General features: G+C 41.6%; 1 protein-coding gene across 1 annotated transcript in view; it reads left to right on the top strand.

Moving 5' to 3' along the window:
- LOC119970635 (homer protein homolog 1-like) overlaps positions 1 to 24,640 on the top strand; it is a 112,816-nt gene that overhangs the window by 16,279 nt on the left and 71,897 nt on the right. The window contains exon 2 of the mRNA XM_038805565.1: positions 22,779 to 22,935. Coding sequence (XP_038661493.1) covers positions 22,779 to 22,935 — 157 coding nt within the window. The remainder of the gene's footprint in view (positions 1 to 22,778; positions 22,936 to 24,640) is intronic.

The raw sequence follows: 24,640 nt of genomic DNA, 5'->3' as shown, positions 1-24,640 counted from the left end.
AAGCAGCAAATGTGATGGAAGTTTTTTTTCCACAATGAGTGGTTCAAGTCTGGAATGCACTGCCTGGAAGTGTGGTGGAGGCAGGTTCAATTGAGGCATTCAAGAGGGCATTAGACAAGTAATGTGCAGGGGAATGGTATTAAGTCATAGTGCCAGTGCAGAGCCCTAGACATGATGGGCTGAATGGTCACCTGCACCGTAACAATACTGAGATACTAAGTGTGCCAAATGAGTTACTGGTTTTGATCATTTTCTAATTGCGTGAAAATTCCCTTGAAGTACTTCAGTCTTGTAGTATTTTGAAATGCACCATATCCAATAGAAAATAGTGGAAATATTTGAGTATTCTGCCCCGTGTACAAGGTGTACTTGCAGTTGCCAATGCATATCTCAAATGTATTTATGCATACCCAGTCTAAAGCCAAAGAATCACATTTCAGATTGCTTGATCAACTATATTGCAATACTGTATTCCCAATGGAAGCAACATATTTTGTGGGGTCTGAATACTGATATGTCTGATGCATGTAGATTGTAAACTTCAGAATATACACTAACAAAACACACTTTTTGAGTCTAGAATGTTGCAGCACAGGTGGAAATGGTCTAGGAGAGTGTGCGCAATTGTTGGCAACAGAAGTGTTTATTTTAATGCACTACCTCGTGACGTAGATTGCAGGAAACACTATAGTGTAGCTACTTTATAGTTGAAGTTGAACATTTTGGGGGACACGGTAGCACAGTGGTTAGCACAATTGCTTCACAGCTCCAGGTTCCCAGGTTCGATTCTCTGTTTGGGTCACTGTCTGTGCGGAGTTTGCTTGCCATGTCTACGTGGGTTTGCTCCAGGTTCTCTGATTTCTTCCCACAGTCCAAAGATGTGCAGGTTCGGTGGATTGGCCATGCTAAATTGCCCTTGGTGGGATTACTGTGTTAGAGGGATAGGGTAGAGGTATGGGCTTGGGTAGGGTGCTCTTTCCAAGGGCTGGTGCAGACTCGATGGGTCAAATGGCCTCATTCTGCACTGTAAATTCTATGATTAATACTATATCAAACACAGAAACTTACTGAGCTCACATTAAACATTTCACATTTAGTGCAAATAATTCAGTTTATCCGGTGGTAAGCTTATGAAGTTGCACCAATTTAGCTTTGCAGTTGAGGCTCAGCACTTGTGATGGCCAGCAGCATTAGTTTTTGAGGAATAATGTAAAAAATGTTAACCCATGAAAACCGCTTTTACATGTAAATGTAAAAGTCAGAACTGTTGATCTCTTATTGGGCTCCTGCTTTAGAAACTTAAAATCTGGATTTTAGATGGCAGTGCATTCTGTCATAGGGAATGAGGGGCTTTCTGTTGTTGGGCGATAAGCCCATCTCACAGGATGGAAGCCTTCAAGAGCAGGTACATGTATTTGGGGAGGAGCGAGAGAGACCATGGAGGTGGGAAGGATCCCAGTCGCAGGAAGAGAGTAGTATGATGGTCAGGGTGAGGGGTTGTAGCAGACAGATTCTAGTGGCTTTGGAAATGAATGGTTTACTGGGTTGCTTTGCCCTGGAAGAATCACACTTTTTACCTACTGGCCCACAAGCAATGCTGCAGAGGCACTTGCCTCATGGACCCTCATTTAAGATGTTGAGTTTCCCCGAGTCCTGGGAAACCTGGATGCCTGTGATTAAAATAAAATGGCTGTTAAAATTAAGGTGCACATACTACGATTGGCCAAGGTGTGGCATAGGGAAAGCAATGGAACAGCATGTTTCTTTGGTTGTTTGTAATACGCACTTAAACCCAGCACCAAACATCTACTGCGATATTATTCGGGGATTTGGAAACACCTGCTGAACAATCCAGAATGTGCTAACAGCTACACCAAAATCAACCTCATAATGTTGCTCATTTACTAAAAGTGACCTAAAAGGAATATGTTCTCCTTTGTGCTGTTTGTGAATTACTCCAGAGCTTGGAGATTATATTTTCTCATTACTTAGAATCAGATTTGACTTGCCAACCAATCAATACCCTCCTTCTCCTGTAGAATAAATTGTTGTGATCATTTGGTATTCTTTCATTTGGCCTGATTAATGCAAGACCAGAAGCTTTGGCAATAGGTCTCTCTTTTCAGCCATAAGTAGTTTTCTTGTGTGTTAGTGAGCCATTAAAAATAAATGGTCCCAGCCTCAGTCCTTGGTCTATGCTGATCTAACATAGATGTCAGCTGACTGAAAGCTAACTCCACTATTTGCACAAGATAATACAAGGGTGGGGAAGAGCCAACAAAGGTAACTTAGTCGTGATTAGTTTCAAACTTGTATTCTAAAAATTGGATAACACTAAATGTCGGTACAAAAACACAATTATTGTAGTAAACCAAGTTTACAAATACTCATGTTTTGGAAAAATAGCATGAAGGTAATTTGCAATGTGAAGGAGTATTCTATTAGATATAGTTGAACAAAAGATCACGATGCTGAAAGAATCAATATAAAATGGTTAGTTTAATCTGGGACAACAGTGTAGAGTAATATTGACTTCCATAATGAAGAAAGCAAACTTTACGACTGAATAGAAACTGCTGGAAAAATTGACGCTCCAGGATGATAAGTCGTTCATTAGTTGTAATCTTGTAGATTCTCTGCGCGGTGGCATTGTAGATAGCACAATTGCTTCACAGCTCCAGGGTCCCAGGTTCAATTCCAGCTTGGGTCACTGTCTGTGCGGAGTCTGCACATCCTCCCCGTGTGTGCGTGGGTTTGCTCCGGTTTCCTCCCACAGTCCAAAGATGTGCAGGTTAGGTGGATTGGCATTATAAATTGCCCTTAGTGTCCAAAATTGCCCTTAGTGTTGGGGTTACTGGGTTATGGGGCTAGGATGGAGGTGTTGACCTTGGGTAGGGTGCTCTTTCCAAGAGCCAGTGCAGACTCGATGGGACGAATGGCCTCCTTCTGCCCTGTAAATTCTATGAAATTCTATGAACTGGAGTTCGTGGCCTAGAATATCTAGAAGGCTGTTGGGACACGAACTTCCCAGTGGAGTTTCTGGCAGGTCGAAGACAGATGCTTGTTGTTGAACTGATGAGAAAACTGAAATATAGGGTTGATTTGGGGGGGGGGGGGGGGTTGTTGTTGGTAGCTATAAGAAAGTGTTGCCCGGAAGCAAAGTACGAGATAGTTTTGTACCTAAGGCTCTATATGCAATGTGATTGAGCTAGAGAGAGACCAACTGCTGAAGCTACTTTTTACCTCCAATGAATGGTATCTGCTTTCTGTGGGATGTTGTACATCAGTGCCCTAATGAGGTATATTGCTCCACAGTTACCTGAGGGATATTAAGAGATACTTGTTGCCCACCAAGAGTTGTTGATTGCCTAATAACAACTGGTACTTGCCTCTTTTAAGAGGGCTGGCAGTAGTTTAGCGGAGTCTTTTTTGAAGTCAATGTGGCACTTAGACAACCCGTGTGATGGAAGTACAGTATTAAATCAACTTAGGTTTTTTTAATACTTTGTGACCCACTGGAAATTTCATTGCGGGGGAGGGGGGGGGGGGGGGGGGGGGCGGGGGAAGAAAAACAAAATATTTCTCCAATCACAGATAGGGAGCATATATTTAAATGGCTGCCCACATAGAATCACGGATGGAAAGCATACGTTGTTAAAAAAATGAAGCTAGTTTTATGGGATTGATCATAGAATCCTTACGGTGCAGAAGGAGGCCATTCGACCCTTCGCGTCTGCACCGACCCTCTGAGAGAGCACCCTGACACAGACCCACTCCCCCCCCACAATCTCACCAAGAGGCAATTTAGCATAGCCAATCTACCTAACCTTCTCATCTTTGGACTGTGGGAGGAAACTGAAGCACCTGGAGGAAACACATGTAGACACGGAGAATGTGCAAACTCCACACAGTCAGTCACCTACTTCGGGAATCCAACCTGGGTCCCTGGTGCTGAGACAGTGCCTGCCCTATTTGCAGTGATAAACATTAGAAATGGGTATAGTTTTAAGTGGGTTCAATTTAATGTTTCTATGCCAGGACCCATAGTTGGATTCAGGTTGGGCAAAGGTGTTTGTGCAAAGATGTTTGCACATGTGTGGAGTAAGTTTCAGTTCCAACTGGAATTCTATTGTGGTAGACGGAGCTACGGTGTGAAGAGTAAATGTAGTTACTTGGCAACCAAAGGCCACTCAAACTGAAGAACAAAGGAAAATCTTTCCTTTGTGTTTAGCTGGAAGCTACAGCATACTGTATACTGGTTCCAACTTTGAGCTCGTCATCACATGACATTGATTGCATTTATGTAATTTTTAATATCTGTAGGAATTGACAAAGCACTTCACAGTTAATGAAGTGTAGTGACTGTTATCTTTACAAATACAATCCTGGCAGTCCATAGCAAACAGAAAGGCACCACACATAGCGGTGTGATAACTGACCTGTTTTGGTAGTGTTGATTTAGCAATCAAGTTGGCTAACGTATAATGTGCTCCCCAAACAAAGCAATACTGCACTGTCAGTCTAACTTGTGTGCTCAAGGTCATGAATTCAAGATCCATCTCTGTGCTTGACAGTGATAATGCTGGCACTAAGTTGCAGTCCTCATTATTGCATGTCACCGTGGCATTTCTGTTCAGCGACCCTCAAGTGAAATTTTTTAAAAGGAAAATGTAGAGTCACATCCTGCATTGCCAGCAACTGTAGTGGGATTTTCAATAATTGTTTCGGAGTAGCGCTATGATTCCACCTTCGTTCAGAAATGTATAGCGAGTAACGGGCAGCACGGTAGCATGGTGGTTAGCATAAATGCTTCACAGCTCCAGGGTCCCAGGTTCGATTCCCAGCTGGGTCACTGTCTGTGAGGAGTCTGCACATCCTCCCCGTGTGTGCGTGGGTTTCCTCCGGGTGCTCCGGTTTCCTCCCACAGTCCAAAGATGTGCGGGTTAGGTGGATTGGCCATGCTAAATTGCCCTTAGTGTCCTAAAAATAAGGTTAATGGGGGTTGTTGGGTTACTGGTATAGGTGTACGTGGGCTTGAGTAGGGTGATCATTGCTCGGCACAACATCGAGGGCCGAAGGGCCTGTTCTGTGCTGTACTGTTCTAATTCTAATTCTAACTTCATTGAAAGCCATAATCAATAGAACATTTTTATATTGTTTTTTAAAAAGGGGGAAATTGGCTAAAGCTTGAATCCACTTTCAGGTTTGGCACAATAGCTGAGTTGGTCAGGGAGTTCAAATTTTGATATTGCTTCATATGATTTTGATCCTGAACAGAAAAGTCTTTGTTGTGTTCTTAGGTAGCTGACCTCGCATGTGTAGTGAATGGGGGTACTATTATTGGCCTCGGTTGAAGGATCAGAAAAGCTGAAAAACAATCCCGTAATTGCTACTGTGTGTGGATGTTGGGTGAAGACCAGAATTATCTTGGCTGTTTTATGAACCCATGTACATGATTATGTTGCTTTGAAAAGGAGCAGTATTAAAGATGATGGGGCATTTAGCAGGATAGTGGGGTTTGACTGGGGGTTTGTGGTGAAAAGTAGGAACACAAATGTAATCATCCAACTGGCCCACTCTCATAAGAACATAAAGAACATAAGAACTAGGAGCAGGAGTAGGCCATCTGACCCCTCGAGCCTGCTCCGCCATTCAATTAGATCATGGCTGATCTTTTGTGGACTCAGCTCCACTTTCCGGCCCGAACACCATAACCCTTAATCCCTTTATTCTTCAAAAAACTATCTATCTTTACCTTAAAAACATGTAATGAAGGAGCCTCAACTGCTTCACTGGGCAAGGAATTCCATAGATTCACAACCCTTTGGGTGAAGAAGTTCCTCCTAAACTCAGTCCTAAATCTACTTCCCCTTATTTTGAGGCTATGCCCCCTAGTTCTGCTGTCACCCGCCAGTGGAAACAAACTGCCCGCATCTATCCTATCTATTCCCTTCATAATTATATATGTTTCTATAAGATCCCCCCTCATCCTTCTATATTCTAACGAGTACAGTCCCAGTCTACTCAACCTCTCCTCATAATCCAACCCCTTCAGCTCTGGGATTAACCTAGTAAATCTCCTCTGCACACCCTCCAGTGCCAGTACGTCCTTTCTCAAGTAAGGAGACCAAAACTGAACACAATACTCCAGGTGTGGCCGCACTAACACCTTATACAATTGCAACATAACCTCCCTAGTCTTAAACTCCATCCCTCTAGCAATGAAGGACAAAATTCCATTTGCCTTCTTAATCACCTGTTGCACTTGTAAACCAACCTTCTGTGACTCGTGCACTAGCACACCCAAGTCTCTCTGAACAGCGGCATGCTTTAATATTTTATCGTTTAAATAATAATCCCGTTTGCTGTTATTCCTACCAAAATGGATAACCTCACATTTGTCAACATTGTATTCCATCTGCCAGACCCGAGCCCATTCACTTAACCTATCCAAATCCCTCTGCAGACTTCCAGTATCCTCTGCACTTTTCGCTTTACCACTCATCTTAGTGCCATCTGCAAACTTGGACACATTGCCCTTGGTCCCCAACTCCAAATCATCAATGTAAATTGTGAACAATTGTGGGCCCAACACGGATCCCTGAGGGACACCACTAGCTACTGATTGCCAACCAGAGAAACACCCATTTATCCCAACTCTTTGCTTTCTATTAATTAACCAATCCTCTATCCATGCTACTACTTTACCCTTAATGCCATGCATCTTTATCTTATGCAGCAACCTTTTGTGTGGCACCTTGTCAAAGGCTCTCATTATGTAACATTTAATTACTCCTGATTCACACACAAATGGGGAATGGCACTTTGGGCAAATTGCTGATGGCAGCTGGTGTAAACATCTTCTGACAAGGAAACCAAAGATCCAGGGTAATATGATAATGTGTCTTTCTGTGGCCAAATAAAGTCACAGAAAGACAAACATTTTTTGGTTACATCTCTGCTTTGCTCTTTATGATTTCTTGGTGCAGGTCAGCAATGGCTTCTTTCAGTGGAGGGAAAAAAATGATGGACCAAGTTGACACAGTTCCTGATACAACCTTACTAACCGGTTTAAATTGGGTTTGATAGAGCCACAAAGAAGTTACCAATCATCGCACCCCTACTCTCACTAACCAAGAATAACATGGGATATTTCAAAGCGGGAAAAGCCTACACACATTTAACGATTTTTTACATAGAATTTACAGTGCAGAAGGAGGCCATTCGACCCATCGAGTCTGCACCGGCTCTTGGAAAGAGCATCCTACCCAAGGTCAACACCTTCACCCTATCCCCATAACCCAGTAACCCCACCCAACACTAAGGGTAATTTTGGACACTAAGGGCAACTTAGCATGGCCAATCCACCTAACCTGCACATCTTTGGAATGTGGGAGGAAACCGGAGTACCCGGAGGAAACCCACGCAAACACGGGGAGGACATGCAGACTCCGCACAGACAATGACCCAAGCCGGAATCGACCCTGGGACCATGGAGCTGTGAAGCGATTGTGCTATCCACAATGCTACCGTACTTCCCATTTCTTAAATAAAAATTAAAACTGTAACTAAGACAAATCTGGAGTAATGAAAGCTTCAACTTGCAGAATCACTTGAGTCAAATCTAGCCGTGAGCATTATATTATTGCTATTGTGCATATTTTTAGAAACAAAACTAGATCCTAATTTCTAATTATTTCAGTAAATTCAAATGTGAACTTTGCAGCTTCCTTATCCCAAGTGATATTTGGGTTTTGATGATACACTAGAAGGATATATAACTAGCAGCATTTAAATAAAATAACTTGACTTGCCTCATCTTTCAAGCGCCCCTTGGAAGTTCCATTAGCCTTGATTTAATGCCTTCATCCTTTTTATGTCTGCTGATTATGTTTGCTGAATATGAAATCTGTCATTCCTTCCTGAATGCTTTAACAGGGACAGCATTAACTGTAGTACATCACAGTCTGAGTTCCATTTGGGATGGACTGGAAATAATAGCAATTAACTACTTCGCACTGCAAAGGAATGTGTGGAATCCATGAAAGACAGCCCACCAGTGGCTGGTGGCGAGATCTTCTGGTTCTGCTCTGGTCAATGGGATTTTCCGTTGAATGTCCCCCACTGCGTGGAATGCCGTGCCTGCAACAGTTAAGGACATTTAAATGGTCATTGGATAAACATACTGATGATAATGGAATAGTGTAGATGTGCTTTAGATTGGTTTCACAGGTTGGCGCAACATCGAGGGCCGAAGGGCCTGTACTGCGCTGTAATGTTCTAATGTTCATTTTAACCTGATTTTAGCTTGCATCTAATATCTTGTGATTCACTATTATTACAAGACCAATTTCATTTAAATTGGAAAGTTTCTTCAGTTTTGGCTAGAAGAATGGGTAAACAGCAAGCTTATGCATAAGATGATTATTTTACTGAATTTGGGTTCTCACAGAACTAACTTTCCTCTCTATTGAATTGGTCTTATAATATGAGGAAATTCCAGAGTGAATTTGGAGGCATGGATTTAAATAAAATCTGATATTTATGAATTTGTGTACAGTGTCTTGATTCTGTTTGAGGGTATTGGATTCTTCTAACCCTGTTTTACAACTGGGACTGGTTTCTTGCAGATAATCAGCAGGCTATTTTGTCAGTCCTACTTTGTTACCGGGTGTCCTGTCAGTTTTTTGTAACCTTTGCTGTGCAGTGGATCTGACCCCTAAAGAGCAGGAATTTGTTTTGCAATTTTTTTACCTGGCAAGTTGCAGTGCGAAGTAGTCAATTACTAGCTCTTGGGCACTGACATTAGTCATCAAGAACAGACTTTAACTGGTTACTTGATGAGAATAATTGAATAAAATTATTTGGCCTGGCATTGTTCCCACCAATAGCCAATTTAAATTGGGAGTTAGATTAGGTGATCTGGGATGTTCAGGTTGTGTGCCAAATAAGCATCAGTGAGCTCACCATAATTTGCAGCCAATTGTGAACTTTTGGTCTTTTTTATACAGGAAATGAATGTCTGTAGGCGATGCAGTATCATTGCCACCACATTGCTAATTCAGTGCGAGAGAGAGAATCTAGAAACCTGTAACTATTATGGATTATGTTACCTAAAAAGGTGGATCTGCCATTTACCTTGGAGACTTGCATTAGCTTGGTGTCTTTCATGATCTTGGGATATCCCAAAACCCATTATAGCCACTTAAGTACTTTTGAAGTGTAATCACTGTTGTAATATAGGAAATTAACATTTTTACTGACTATGGGGAAGAGTGGCATATGGAAGTTTTGAATGAACCCATTTCAGTTGCCAGTACCATGGAGCAGTAATGCTCTAGGCTTCTTTCTAAGCAGGAACCAAGGGACTCTGCTTACAGCACAACAGTTCATGTTCAGAATATAAATGATTAAATCAGCAGACAGTCCCTTGGAGTTGCTGTCTGTTTTCCTGAACATGATGAACATGTATGCTGTTGGAGAATCTAAAGTTAGGGTCGTGTCCCACATTAGCAAAATTTCAACCATGTTGGTCACCTGTCCGGTTTCCACGTAGATATTTTAAAGTCAGTGGCTGTAACTTTCTGGTCGTGCCCGCCAATGTGCATTCCTGCTGCGGGTTTCACAGCAGCATGGGGTACATTCAACAGAAAATCCCATTGACCACAGCAGAACCAGAAGATCTCGCCACTGGTGGGCTGTCTTTCATGGCAGGTTGTATGGTAAATCCCACTCAATGTATCACTTCTCAACTTGCATATTATAGATATTTAGTTTAAAACAAAGATAGAAAGCTGTTCAAAATTTACACTGTGGAAAGAACCTGTTTGAGGACCATTAAAATACAGTTGTACTTGCATTGAATTCAGTTGCAGCTTATAAACGTATAATGTGTTCTATGGAATTATTCTTTTCATTGCATATTAAAGATTTCACCTAATTATTCGCTGTTGGTCAGAATCCTAGAACTCCCTACACCATATTGACTGCAGCAGTACAAGTAGACCACTCCTCCTTGATGGAAATTGGGGATGAGCATAAATTGTGGTATAACCAGTTGTTGTTCATCCCATGAATGAATTTTTAAAAATGTTATTGGGATTCTTGGCAGAATTCTTCCATCGAGACAAATCTTCCTTTTGAGAGGCAAAATAAAGACCATGCATGAAACATGCTATGACTAATGAGAACATTAACAGTAAGCCTGAAGGAAATAACAGTGGTTAGCACAGTTGCTTCACAACTCCAGGGTCCCATATTCGATTCCTGGCTTGGGGGGGGGGTCACTGTCTTTGTGGAGTCGCACGTTCTCCCCGTGTCTGCGTGGGTTTCCTCCCATAGTCCAAAGATGTGCAGGTTGGGTGGATTGCCAAGCTAAACTGCCCTTAGTGTCCAAAACGGTTAGGTGGAGTTACTGGGTTATGTTCTTTCCAAGGGCCGGTGCAGACTCGATAGGCCAAATGGCCTCATTCTGCACTGTAAATTCTATGAAAAAGTGCACTTTGAGTTGCAGATCTCCAGAACTTGCTGGTTAACTTATGCTACTTACCACTTGCTTTAACAAATTTCTTGCATAGCCGCTGCAATTTTTTATTAAAGAATTTACTGAATTTGCGCATTTAATTGCCTATTAAGTGCTACAGAAATTTGAGGCTCATAAATAACCACAGAAGTGACCCATTAATTAACTGATAATTTGGAATTCCATAAGCAATCCCTCCAGTCCAAAGAGAGAACAACCTAAATTGGTGTTTCATTCTTGTGTGTTGTAAACTGCTCTTGGAGATTTTAATGTAAATTTTAAAAATATATATTGCCTTTTTCTCCTTTCCTCTCTATCATATCTTTCACTTTCTGTACCTGATTTGACTCTGATTCTCCATCCAAGGGGTGAAAGGTTATCGAGGGTAGGCAGGTATGTGGAGCTGAGGTTAAAGTTACGTTGACTATGTTCTTATTGAATGGCGGAGCAGGCTCGAGGGGTCAACTGTTGACTTATCTGTGTATATTTATATTCCTATTTATTTCTCTGTTTAATTATCACCCCTTATGTTGTGTCCTGAGATACGGCCGTTGTAATGATGTACATAAGAAAGATGATTTATTAACAAACACGTGGAAAGATAACTAACCATCTAAGATACAGACACTGGCTACTAAATGAATTCAGTAAATTCTGGAGCTACTCCCAAGTGTGACTACCCTCTCGTATATCTTGCCATCAACTGGAGGGTGTCTTGAGTCACTTGATAGATCTGTATTGACGCCAGCTGTTTGGAGGTCGCATTGCTAACCATATACAGAACTGTGCACAGCCATATCACCACATCCCCCCCTTTCTCTGGAACTGTTAACATTTACATTCAAATATAACTGTCTTACAAAAAATGATCTGCATTATCATTTTACACATGCCATATATACAGATGCAAATGTGCTTCTTACGACATGATGTACCTGATCAACTTGTCCCTTGTGCACAGCTTATTGGATTATTGGACATTCACAGCGACATTGCTCGAAGATTTTTTCAACTGCTTGATGTTGCTTTAACTTTCTGAAGACCGGTTTTCTTGCTGGTCTTTTTTGTATCGGTAACTTGTTTCACCTTTTGTTGCGGTTTTCTTGTTGGTCATCTCTGCGTCACCAACCTTTTCAATTTTCTAGCATAATGTTTCTTTTTCTTTCTATTTGTGTGCTTTCTTGCCTGTTGGCCACATTGTCGATGCCTTCTTCTTCAGTGTCACGGGTGCTACCCCATTGACCCACTTTCCTTTTCTCATGGGAGGGATTCTCTGACTGCGTCTCTTTTTTTTCTTTTTTGCTTCGGTTGCATCCGTCATGCCACTGGACTCTGCCATGGGGCTAGTTGCTTGCGGTGCTTTTGGATCATGCTGTGCAGGCTGACCCTAGCTCTTCTGCCACCGTGGCTGATTTCAGAACCTTGGCTGGATCGATGAGTTTTGGTTGATCCATGGTTGGTTGATCCAATGATCGCATTGCTAACTGTGCAGAGGCATATCAACACCTTAAACCTCATTTGTTAAGGAGATTTAACTGGGTTTTTTTTTACTGTGCCAAACCTCATCACACCATTAATAATCACTTATTATCACAAGTAGGCTTCAAAGAAGTTACTGTGAAAAGCCGCTAGTCGCCATTTTCCGGCACCTGTTCGGGAGCCTGAAACGGGAATTGAACCCGCGCTGCTGGTATTGTTCTGCATTACAAGCTAGCTGTGTTAGCCCACTGTGCTAAACCAGCCCCTATCATTATCAGCTCGAATCATCAGAAATTTATGGCACACAATTCCATTCAAGATGCAGGGAGCAGGAAAATATCTAACGATGCATCCCATATGATGTCCTGATCTGACAATAACTTTCAGCATTTAAGGTCCCATGACCCTTTTTTTTTGAGTAGGTTATTTTCACTGTAGTTCTGACCTAATTCTATCCTGAGGGCTCCTCTTGGAATTATAGGTTGTCATTCCGTTGGAGCATTCTTTTACAGCATAAAAAACTTTGTATGCATCCAATTCTCATCCTCTTGAGGTTTTATTTCATTAAAATGGTAACTGCTGTTGAGGACAAAGTGATTGCAAAATTGACAAGAATAATGGGAGATGGCATTCAATGACAAAATTGTTGTGTGCATCACCAAAGATCCAGCAACAGATACCTTTACATTATGTAATCAAATTCTCCAGCAGTTAAATAGATAACTATGCGTGGCAGTTCATCTTAAACCGCAATCTTCAATGGGTATTGTACATTCAGTAGAAACCATCTAAAGCAAACTGGGTTCTTGGATTTCTGACCAAGAACCAGCAAAATATTAAAGTTATAGCATAACCAACAATTATTCATCCAATCCTGGAGTAATCTTATCAATATGATTGAAGCGATCAAAAGACTTGCTGCACAAATTCATATGGGAAATACATTAATGTCACATCCTTGATCAAAGATTTGGAATGGTGATAACTGCAGGAAAGGAGCGGGGCAAATACACCGACTTCTGTTCTATAAATTATGGAATAAAAATTACTGGAAAAGAACTGGTAGCACCTGTGCAGACAGGTACAGAGTTAACATTTCCAAGTCCAATATGAATCTTCTTTCAACTTTGGTTCCAAAGAACAGTCATAGTTTACTCAAACGTAAACTCCACAGATGCCAGACCTGCTGACTTTTCCAGCATTTTCTTATTTCATTTTGGATCTCCAGCATCTGCAATATTTTGCTTCCAATATTTTGCTTCCATAAAATATGGCATGGGCTGGTGGGAATTGACAGACAAATGTGCTGCCTTCTGGCAATGACAAAACACAACACAAGCAACAAAGACTATTTGTTTGCAAGACAGCGCATCAACAATCTTTCTTCCTCAGGACAATCTCACAATAGAGCAAGCTACCAAAAGAAGTAGTCATAGCCCCAGCACTTGAAATCTTCAAACCCATCTTTAGATTATTTCAATTTCTAAGTTTATCAGGACTACGTCTCTGCTGGGAGTTCCGCTACCCATATAAATGTTGGTGGAATATGGATATTGATCTGTGATACCGGCTCAACTGAAGCAGAAAAGAAAGGTTAGCAACCTCTTTCTAAGTTTCTAAAGACTTTAAGTTGAAGCTTTCATCACAGAGAGCTAAGTATATAATTGATTCTTTCTTTCTCATGCCAGTAAATCTTTTCTGATTTGGTTATATTTCTCTGCTCTCAAATGAAAAAAACAGTTGGGGACTGAGGAAGCAGCAGGCTTAATGAGCTAAATGGCTTTTTCCTTATTTTTGCTGTTCATCCTAATAGTGTATAACTTAAATTTCCTGTAGCAAAGTGCAACCTAAGTTCTTGGGTAACAAAGTGCAGGACGTAATTTTAATAAGGAATAAGATTTGAGTTCTTAAAGGTTCTGGATTGCAATTTAACACCGGATGAGAACATCCTCTTAGCTCCACCCCATTATCCCATCCCATCCCAATTAACTATCAATAGTGCTTCGCACCTTGTAATTTGTACTGTAGTCATTTAAAATGCTAATTCTAATTTTATTGCCTGGTTTTAAGAGTTTCAATTACTGCAGTCACAATTAACATGCAAATCGTATGTGGAAATGCAGTGTCTGCTTGTGCTATTTGCAATTTTACAAAGCCTTATTTATTAATGTAGCATTGCAAGCCAAGGTTAACCTAAGCTCGGCTTTAGCTATATACTTGCCCATGTCTGTCAACCAAAACTGCCAATTTGGTTAATCCTGGTTGTCCTTTCATAGCACAATCATTTGGATGCAAGTGACTGCTATCTTGCTCATTTGATTGAACTGTCTTCATTTGGTTTTTAAAATGACCTCCTTTTGGAAGCAATATATTAATTGAAATACCAAAAGTGTCTTAAGATTTCTGATCCTCTGGGACGGTATAGTGGTGAGCACTGCTGCCTCAGCGCCTAGGACCCGAGTTTGATTTCCAACCTTAGGCTACTGTCTGTGTGGAGTTTACTCACTTTCTTTCTCCGAGTTTCCTCCAGGTCCTCCGGTTTCCTCCCACAGTCCAAAGATGTGAAGTTTAGGTGGATTGACCATGCTAAATTGCCCCGTAGTGTCCAAAAGGTTAAGTGGGATTACTGGGATAGGGTGCTCTTTTGGAGGGTCAGTACAGACTTGATGGGCTGAATGGCCTCCTTCTACACTGTAGTGATTCTATGATTCTTATTAATTTGGTAGTTATAATTGTTTCTGATTGTGTCTGAAGAATTAGCAAATCGTAAGATTTCTACTTTCGGTACAAAAGACAGTGTTTTCAAACTTTTTTTCTGGCGACCCATGCCATGTTCGCAATAGATTCTCCATAGTTACTCTTAAATATGCCACATTCATTGTTGACACTTCTGTGTTATTAAATGTAAAAATTGCAAATTGAGCTGCTGTTTCAGCTAAGGACAAGTCTACCCTGACACCTTACTAAAGGGTATAACTCAGGATTATTTGATTATTTTGTCTCTTCACACCCATTGTTAGCATTTGGAGAACTGCATGCAAGGCTGGAAAGATTAACAGGCGCTCTATATTGCACAATTTCAACAACGTCATGTTCACTCTTTCAAAACCCAACTCCCTGGATAGGAAACTTAAATTCCAAATATCCACTTCAGAAACAGGAGCTCCAATTGTTGAACCAAAAGCACCAAAATGTTGCCTGTCAGTGCAGTTTCCCAGGTAAATATGTAACAGACTGAAATAATGCTTTGCTGAATAATCTCTGCTAACCATATGCAAACTCTTGTAAGCGTATTCCATTCCATACACCTGCAACATTTTATTGGCTCGCGTAGGCATGAATATAGTTTAGTCGCCAGCTAATGTCATCCTTGGTATACAATTGAAGACTTTATCAAGGTAGATACAAAAGTCCTTTGTGGTACAGGAACCAATTCAGCTGACCAAGCCCATGTAGCCACAAAGCAATGATGGATTCTTGGGAAAGAGAGGGTGGATAGTGGCAGAGTAAGTGAAGAAAGAAAATGAGCATTCTTGAAGGACAAGAGCCACTGGTGTGGAGCGGCAATTCTGAAGTGGAGGGAGTGGACGTGGGGCTTGGAGGGGTGGAGGAGGCCATACCTCCGAGTTAACTGCGAGAACGATAAAGGGTGTGCTGGGTTTGTTGGTGACAAACTGAGCTCGGAAATAATACAGATCCAGTAGCAGGAAATTCCACACAGGATTTTGCAGGTTTTCTACTGCAAACTTCCCCCAACTACATTGTGCCCCAGGGAGACTATAAAGTCCACAGCACTGGCTTCTACATCAGCTTCACATGGCCATACACTATATACTGCAGTGAGAATTTAGCCAGCAAGAAACCAGGGAAAAATGATCAGGTGATCTTCAGTGATCATTTTACACCATCCTGTGACCAAACACGTGAGTTGCCACCCACACTTGAAAAAAGCTGATCTAAGATAGTGTGCAAGCAAGCAAGGTTGCTTCTTTAAATTGCATCTAATCAATATTAAAAGATATCCATGCCTCTTAACACATGAGGCTGTTACCAGCAGCATTAAAACTGAAGAGTTGAACTTTTGGAATCCAGCGTCATATTTATAGATCACCATAATTCCTTGGTGTATAGTAAATTAGAATTCTCTTACAACTTGCACTCCATCCTCCAGTGACGAGCATGGATCTGGTCTTGAGTAGTGAGGAATGGATGTAACTCTTTCTCCCACGCCCCCCCCATCAATTTTTTTACAGAATGCGTACTAATTATTGCATCAAATATAAAGTTGAGTCCTCAGGTCTTCAGTTTATGGTTTTATCCATTCTTTGCACTGTTTGTTTCTATTGTTGTTTGTTTCCCTGCTGCCCTTCTACCCCATTACCAAATCATAGAGCGTGATCAACTGGTCGTGTCCCACTGGAATCCGAATGAGTCGCAGCCAGTAAAAACCATGAGGCCTCTTGTATTCCTGACAGTCGTTATGCCTCAGGACATCTCGTGAGATGTCACGATCTGGATCCCCCCATAATGGGCGTGACAGAGACTTGCTGTCTCTTCCAATGCCAGATCTTCCGGCATTGCCGAGTCGACCCTAGGTGGGTGCCATTTAGCACAGGGGGAGATGTGAAGCATGTATGGGCTCTGCCCCTTATAGGACGTATAAGAGCAGCTGAACTGCGAGACCGCCTTCAGTAATGTACAGGTCACAGGCAGGCAAAGTTGTAAACTGATTAAAACCGCTGTTTACTTCGACTTGAGTCTCCGAGTGAATTGATGGTCGCATCTCCCCCAAAACGGGTGACATTGGGGTGGTCCGGGGGTCACGTCAGGCGATCGGAATGTTGCCCTTATCAAAGGAAATGTGACTCGAGTGCTGTCTCAGCGGGGCATTCCCTGCTGAGGCCTGAGAAAAAATGAGTGCCGTTAGATAGTGACGTAGCTCCCGCCCAGCGCTATAAGTGCCTGGAAGAAGCCCTCACTCCTGCCCCGAATGTACTTTCGTTTTCCGGTTACATGGCACCCATACTTTCTAATTTGTGCCTTGATAGTAACTGCAGCTGAATGATTATTAAATAGTAGATGCAACAAGCCTGACTTTTAAATTGAACATTTTGCTTGAGGAGCTTGAAAATCCTGATTTGTGTTATTGCATTTTCATGTTGAAATATTAAAAGTCCACTTGAAGCATCAAGCGGTTCAGCTACACTGACTAATTTTTAGAAGTCCTACTTGGGGAAATGGAAATGGGAGATGTTGCTGATGTGTGGCATCAAAATAAGCTAATTGATGAGTATCTTCAGAGTTATCTGGTGTATTTCTTTACATGAATTGAGCTTGTAAAATGTGATTTTCCCCATCTGGACTTGCATTTGTGAGCATGTTCAGAAGCTTTGATCAAAAATCATTGAAATCAAGTATGCTGCATTAGTTTAATTGTTCAACATGGGTATCGGCTGCTTGCTTCCGTTCTTGATGTTTGTTTTATGAGAGAGCTGATCATTTTCACCAACAATTTTTATGCCTCCAGAACAAGTTGCTCCTCGTTACATTTTCAAACTCTTGCTCACAAGTCTTTTGTTTTTAAACACCAGCTGTAATTTTCAGCGTGAAATGAATCGATGAAGGAAAGTTGTATCTTGGAATGGACTGTGTCTCAGTGATTGTAACATCTTCAGGATTTATTTCTTTAATTTCCTTTTAATATGGGAGAAGACAGAATCATGGATTTTTAAAAAATGCTGAATCAAGGTTAAATCATTTTTGAATATTGAGTGAATATAATTATGGAATGTGACAACACAGCTGGAGTATTTTCATATATAGAATAAAGTGCTGTGAATAGATGTACATACAAACATAAGAATTAGGAGCAGGGAATCGCCCATTTGGCCCTTCGAGCCTGCTCCACTATCTGATAAAGATTATTATTATTATACGATCTTATTCGTGTCACAAGTGGGTTTGCATTACTGTAATGAAGTTCCTGTGAAAATCCCCGAGTCACTGCACTACGGAGCTTGCTCGGGTACACGGAGGGAGAATTCGGGATGTCCAATTCGCCTAACAAGCAGTCTTTTGGGACTTGTGGGAGGAAACTCTCACAGACACTGGGAGAATGTGCAGACTCTGCAAAGACAGTAACCAAAGCCTCAACTCCTGTTTCTGTCTACCCTCTATAACCTTTGACTCCCTTGTTAATCAATAGTCTCTCTAACTTGGCCGTAAACATCTGAAATGACCCTGCCTCCACTGCTCTGGGAAAAATAATTCTACAAATCTGTTCCCTAGTTTTAGTCCCTCCCATATGGGGGAAAAACAGCCTCTCTGAATCCAACCTGTCAAGTCTCTTCTGGATCTTGTATGTTTCCATCAGATCACCTCTCATTCTTCTAAAGTCCAATGGATGCAGGCTCGATCATTCCTCACAAGATAACCCCTTCATCCCAGGAATCAGCCGAGTGAACTACTTCTAATGCAATTGTTTCCTTTGAGTAAGGAAACCAAACTGTACATCGTACTCCAGGTTCCATCTCATGGGGGAGATGGGTAGTGGCAATGTCACTGGACTCCTCTCTGGACATCACGTCATTTCTGGCTAACTTTCATTCTTAATTTTCTTTTTTTTTTACTCGTCATTCAAATGACTATCAGCTTTGTTATCCCAGGAAGTCAAGTTTCAAATATACTGTTGTGCAGTAATTTGGTATAAACCAGGGGCCAGTTTAGCTCTGTTGACTGGACAGTTGGTTTGTGATGCAGAGCAAATCCAACAACGTGGATTCAATTCCCATACCAGCTGCAGTTAGTCGTGAAGACGTACCTTCTCAACCTTGCCCCTCGCCTGAGGTATGGTGATCCTCGGGTTAAACCACCATCAGTCAGCTCTCCCCTCAAATAATTATTTTCCAGCATTCTGTAGACTCTGGAAGAGTTCCAGTGGAGTGGATTGGAGAGTAGCTAATGTAACCCCACTTTTTTTTAAAAAGGAGAGAGATTAATTCCTGAGATGGCAGGACTGGCATTTGAAGAAAGACTGGATCGACTGGGCTTACTCACTGGAGTCCAGAAGAATGAGAGGTGATCTCATAGAATTATATAAAATATTGATGGGGCTGGACAGGCCAAATGCAGGAATAATGTTCCAATGTTTGGGACGTCCAAAACTAGGGCTCACAGCCTAAGAATAAGGGATAAGGCATTCAGGACTCCGATGAGGAAGAACTTCTCTCAGAGTTGTGAACTTGTGGAATTCTCTACCCAACCTGTTGGGGCCAGGTTGTTCGATAGATTCAAGAGGGAGCTGGACATGGTCCTTGTGGCTAAAGGGATCAAGGTGTGAAGCGGGTATGAAATACTGAATTTACATGATCAGCCATGATCATATTGAATGGTGGTGCCAGTTCGAAAAGCCAAATAGCCTACTCGTGCACCTAATTTCTGTTTCTAAAGGGCAAACATCTGGCACGATGGTGACTTTACTTGTTTTATAAACTAGGTACATTAGTTTGAATATTAATATTGCTTTATTTCACTTATTTCTTTTATTCCTATATCAGATTTATAAAGTCAAAGGTCAGAGTGAACAAGGGCAAACCCCTAATCCGCTCCTTGCCTACTCCAAAAAACAATTCAAACTGAATCCAATTCATGGTCCCGACAACCGAGAGATACCAGATAGAGGCATTACACCTGATCTTAGAACAGTACAGGCCCTTCGGCCCATGATGTTGTGCTGACCATTTATCCTAATCTAAGATCAACCTAACCTACACCCCTTCAATTTACTGCTGTCCATGTTCCTGTCTAAGAGTTACTTAAATGTCCCTAATGACTCTGACTCCACCACCTCTGCTGGCAGGGCATTCCACGCACCCACCATTCTCTGTGTAAAGAACCTACTTCTTGATATTTCCCCTATACCTTCCTCCAATCACCTTAAAATTATGTCCCCTCGTGACAGCCATTTCTGCCCTTGGAAAGGTCTCTGGCTATCCACTCTATCCATGCCTCTCAGCACGGTAGCCTTGTGGATAGCACAATCGCTTCACAGATCCAGGGTCCCAGGTTCGATTCCGGCTTGGGTCGCTGTCTGTGCGGAGTCTGCACATCCTCCCCGTGTGTGCGTGGGTTTCCTCTGGGTGCTCCGGTTTCCTCTCGCAGTCCAAAGATGTGCGGGTTAGGTGGATTGGCCATGATAAATTGCCCTTGGTGTCCAAAATTGCCCTTAGTGTTGGGTGGGGATACTGGGTAATGGGGATAGGGTGGAGGTGTTGACCTTGGGGTAGGGTGCTCTTTCCAAGAGCCGGTGCAGACTCGATTGGCCGAATGGCCTCCTTCTGCACTGTAAATTCTATGTAATCACCTTTCAAGCCACCTCTCTTCCTTCTTCGCTCCAGTGAGAGAAACCCTAGCTTTCAACGGTTCTTCATGAGACATGCCCTCCAGTCCAGGCAGCATCCTGGTAAATCTCCTCTGCACCTTCTCCAGAGCATCCACATCCTTCCTATAATGAGGCGACCAGAACTGGACACAATATTCCAAGTGTGGTCTAACCAGGGTTTTATAAAGCTGCAGCAAAAACTTACAGCTCTTAAACTTGATCCCCCTGTTAATGAAAGCCAACACACCATATGCCTTCTTAACAACCCTCTCAACCTGGGTGGCAATTTTGAGGGATCTATGTATGTGGACCCCAAGATCCCTCTGTTCCTCCACACTTCCAAGAATCCTGCCTTTAACCCTGTATTCAGCAATCAAATTTGACCTTTTAAAATGAAGCACTTCATATTCATCAAGGTTGAACTCCATCTGCCACTTCTCAGCCCAGCTCTGCATCCTGTCAATGTCCTGTTGTAACCTGCAACAGCCCTCAACACAATCTACAACTCCAACCTTCGTGTCATTGGTAAACTTACTAACCCACCCTTCCTCTTTCTCATCCAAGTCATTTATAAAAACCACAAAGAGCAGAGGAACACCACTGATCACCGACCTCCAGGCAGAATATTTTCCATCCAATACTTTCCATCCACTACCACTCGCTGTCTTCTTTCGGCCAGTGAATTCTGTATCCAGATAGCCAAATTTCCCTGTATCCCATGCCCCTTAACTTTCTGAATGAGCCTACCATGGGGAATCTTCTCAAATGCCTTACTGAAATCCATATACAACACATCCACTACCCGACCTTCATCAATGTGTCTTGTCACATCCTCAAAGAATTCAATGAGGCTTGTGAGGCAGGCCCTATCTTTAATCAAACTGTTTTTCTAAATCATCATAAATCCAATCTCTCAGAATCTTTTCCAGTATTTTGCTCACCACAGACATAAGACTGACTGGTCTGTAATTCCCAGGGATTTCCCTATTCACTTTCTTGAAAGGGGAACTGCATTCGCCTCCCTCCAATCCACTCCAGTGGAGAGTGAGGACGCAAAGATTATTGCCAACGACGCAGCAATCTCCTTCCTCGCTTCCCGTAGTAACCTTCGGCATATCCCGTCAGGTCCAGGGGGCTTATTTATCCTGATGCTTTTCAAAATTTCCAGCACATCCTCCTTCTTAATATCAACCTGTTTGAGTCTATTAACCTGGTTCACGCTGTTCTCGCAAGCAACAAGGTCCCTCTCTCTAGTGAATACTGAAGCAAAATATTCATTTAGGGCCCTTTCCCACCTCCTCAGACTCTAGGCACAAGTTCCCTCCATTATCCCTGATCAGCCCTACTCTCATTCTGATCAACCTCCTTATTTCTCAAGTGTAGAATGCCTTGAATATTCCCCAATCCTTCCCGCCAAGGCTTTTTCATGCCCCCCTTCTAGCTCTGTCTATTATTGAGCTTTCCTGGCTATCTTGTAACCCTCTTGAGTCATGCCAGATCCTTGCTTCATCAATCTTAAGTAAGCTTCCTTCCTCTTGACTAGAAGCTCCACTTCTCTTGTCATCCAAGGCTCCTTCACCTTACAATTCATTCCCTTGACGCTCAATCTTGGCCAAAAGGCTGAGAAGTGATGATTTATTTCATTTTCCAGCATTGTCATAGATGACCAGTTTAATATTGCAAGGCTTCGTATAATCTGAGTGTGAAATCAAAATATTAATAATTATCTTAGAACTTAAACTTGTGATGTGCTGACCTCTTATGGAGTTTCATTTCAGATTTTCAGTAATTGCAGCTTTCCTATATTACTGCCATACATTTGTTACTATTATATGGCTTTTGAATTAAAGCATTGATTGACATTTGTGTAACAAATTAAATATAAATGATCTCCTGGACAGTGAACAGATTGTGGATTTAATTTTCACTTGGCAGGCCAACCCTTAAAATGCCACATTGAGAAATTTCGTCCAACAAAGGTTTAACTGCCAGCCAGTTGCAGGATTTTTGTTGCTTCTAGATGGAAATGCAGAAATGTTTTGGCAGCATTTAGCTATGCCTTAACTGCACTGTTTCCTCTTTGGTCTCATTGTTCTTCCCTTTATTCTCAAATATGTTTGCATATTTTTGTAAGGAAACATTTTGACATGGTAAAAGCTAAGCTTCAGTAAGGATTGATGTTGAGAAACATCAGACATTTAGTTGTCCAACCTTTAGATTGCATAGTTAGCATTTCCTAATTGTGAAAACTTTGTGCTAAATAAGATTTTTTTTTTCCCCCCAATTTGTTTGCTTCTAATGGAAAAAGAAGTAAATTGAGCTATTTGACTTCTCCATCCCCAGCATGATTGTGCACAAGCCGTTTTATGGTCTAATTTCTATTTTCTACCCCCTCAGGGAGCAGCCCATCTTCAGCACGCGAGCCCATGTCTTCCAGATTGACCCTACCACAAAGAAGAACTGGGTTCCCACCAGCAAACATGCTGTGACTGTGTCCTACTTCTATGACAATACACGCAATGTGTATAGGATAATCAGCCTTGATGGCTCAAAGGTGAGAACTACATGAAAGTACAATGCGTTAAAGGTTGAGGTTTCTAGCATCTGTTTTTCAATCTCTTGTTACAATCCCTACAGGGACCGATAACTTTAAAAAATATATTTCAACTCCCAGTGACCGACTTGAAGGAATGACATTTCACTATTTTAAATTTCAAGACCTTCACTGCAACAAACAAACTAAAAGCAATCTCGACTAAACATTACTTAGTGACGCCTAATATAAACTACAGAAAATATATTGCTCACCAGTGTTTAACATGACCAATAAACCCACACTGCATTAATAAGCTGTATTCAGAATTGAAGTCTTTTCAGGAAATGGTCCAAAGTAACTTCCAGCTTCCAACAGGTTAGCTTCTCCCCATTTTGCCACATTGTAACATCCAGTGACCAGTTCGGTCTTCCAAGGAATCCCAACCGATTCCAGCAGTACAACCTGTCTTGCATTCCTTCTTTCCATCGCCCCCAAACCATGCCAGGACAAATCTTTCAGAGTTCTTAGTTTCCTCTGGTTTCCTCTTCCAACTAGATTATCAGCATTCTAACTGATAGATAACACACAACAGTATTTTCCTTGACGTGTGCTGTCTCTTTTTATCCTGGACTCCTTTCCTCTCTTCCCATTCCAAATGCCTGAGACAAAGTCTGATAACAAAAATATCAGCTTTGCCTTTGTTTTCTGGTGTTAAACCTGCTACGTGTGTTTCAACAGCACTTGACCTAGGCACCCTGCTTCCAAGGTAGTCCGGTCACTCAGGCCAGTTGTTGGGAACAGCTCATAGCAAATCACGTGGTTCCACATTGCTCCATTTTACCTTAAATTAATGTGACAATTTAAAACCTAACTATTTTACAATACCTCACATTAGTAATAGTGTAAAAACGTAAGGATTTTATTTGATAAAATGTTAAATCTTTATGATTGCACTTGTCTTCACAGTTTAATCATCCTGGTCATTTTTCTGTGTTATTTTCACTGTCCCTATCTTTTGAGGTGGAGCCTTTTCATTTAACTTGTTCTGAATTGCAATGTCATGCCCTCCTGATCAGTACATGATTGACCTTGATAGTAGCTGCCCCCCTCTCCCAAAATACTGCCAAACTATGATTTTGATTTCTAACAACGGAGGTCACAAAAAGGCTTTGATAGGTTTGCTTTACATTTCTGGTCATGTTTTCCTTGAGCTTGCTATTTTTTGGTTACGATGTGTGCAAACCAAGTATAATTCAAAGATCTTTTTTAAAAATTTGCTGCAACGCTTCCCATATCTACACAACATTTTTCTTTTGATTCATTCGATTTTATTTTTAAGCTTGTTTTGATATTTACTGCAATCTCTTGCTGAAATCATGTGTCTACATCATAAAGGATTAACACACCGTATAATTTCCTGTGCAGCGCAGGGGGAGTGCTGCAATACCTGAAGTGTTGTCTGTTGGATGCAACATTAAACTGAGATCCTGTCTACTCTGAAGCTGGATGTAAAACATTCCTGTTTTGAACAAGAGTGGGGCCGTTATTCCTGCTGTCCTTGCCAATAATTATCCCTCAATCGACATCATTAAAACAGATTGTCTGGTTGTCAGTACGTTGCTCTTTATGGAAGCTTTATTTCCGATGTAATCATAATCACTACAGTTGAATAGTACCTCATTGGCTGTGAAACCCTTTGGGACATCCTGAGGTCACACAAGTA

The sequence above is a fragment of the Scyliorhinus canicula genome, chromosome 8, assembly GCF_902713615.1.
Source record: "Scyliorhinus canicula chromosome 8, sScyCan1.1, whole genome shotgun sequence".
In the NCBI taxonomy this organism is placed as follows: domain Eukaryota; kingdom Metazoa; phylum Chordata; class Chondrichthyes; order Carcharhiniformes; family Scyliorhinidae; genus Scyliorhinus; species Scyliorhinus canicula.
Note: the sequence above shows the minus strand (reverse complement) of the source record. Positions and strands in the feature narration are given on the sequence as shown.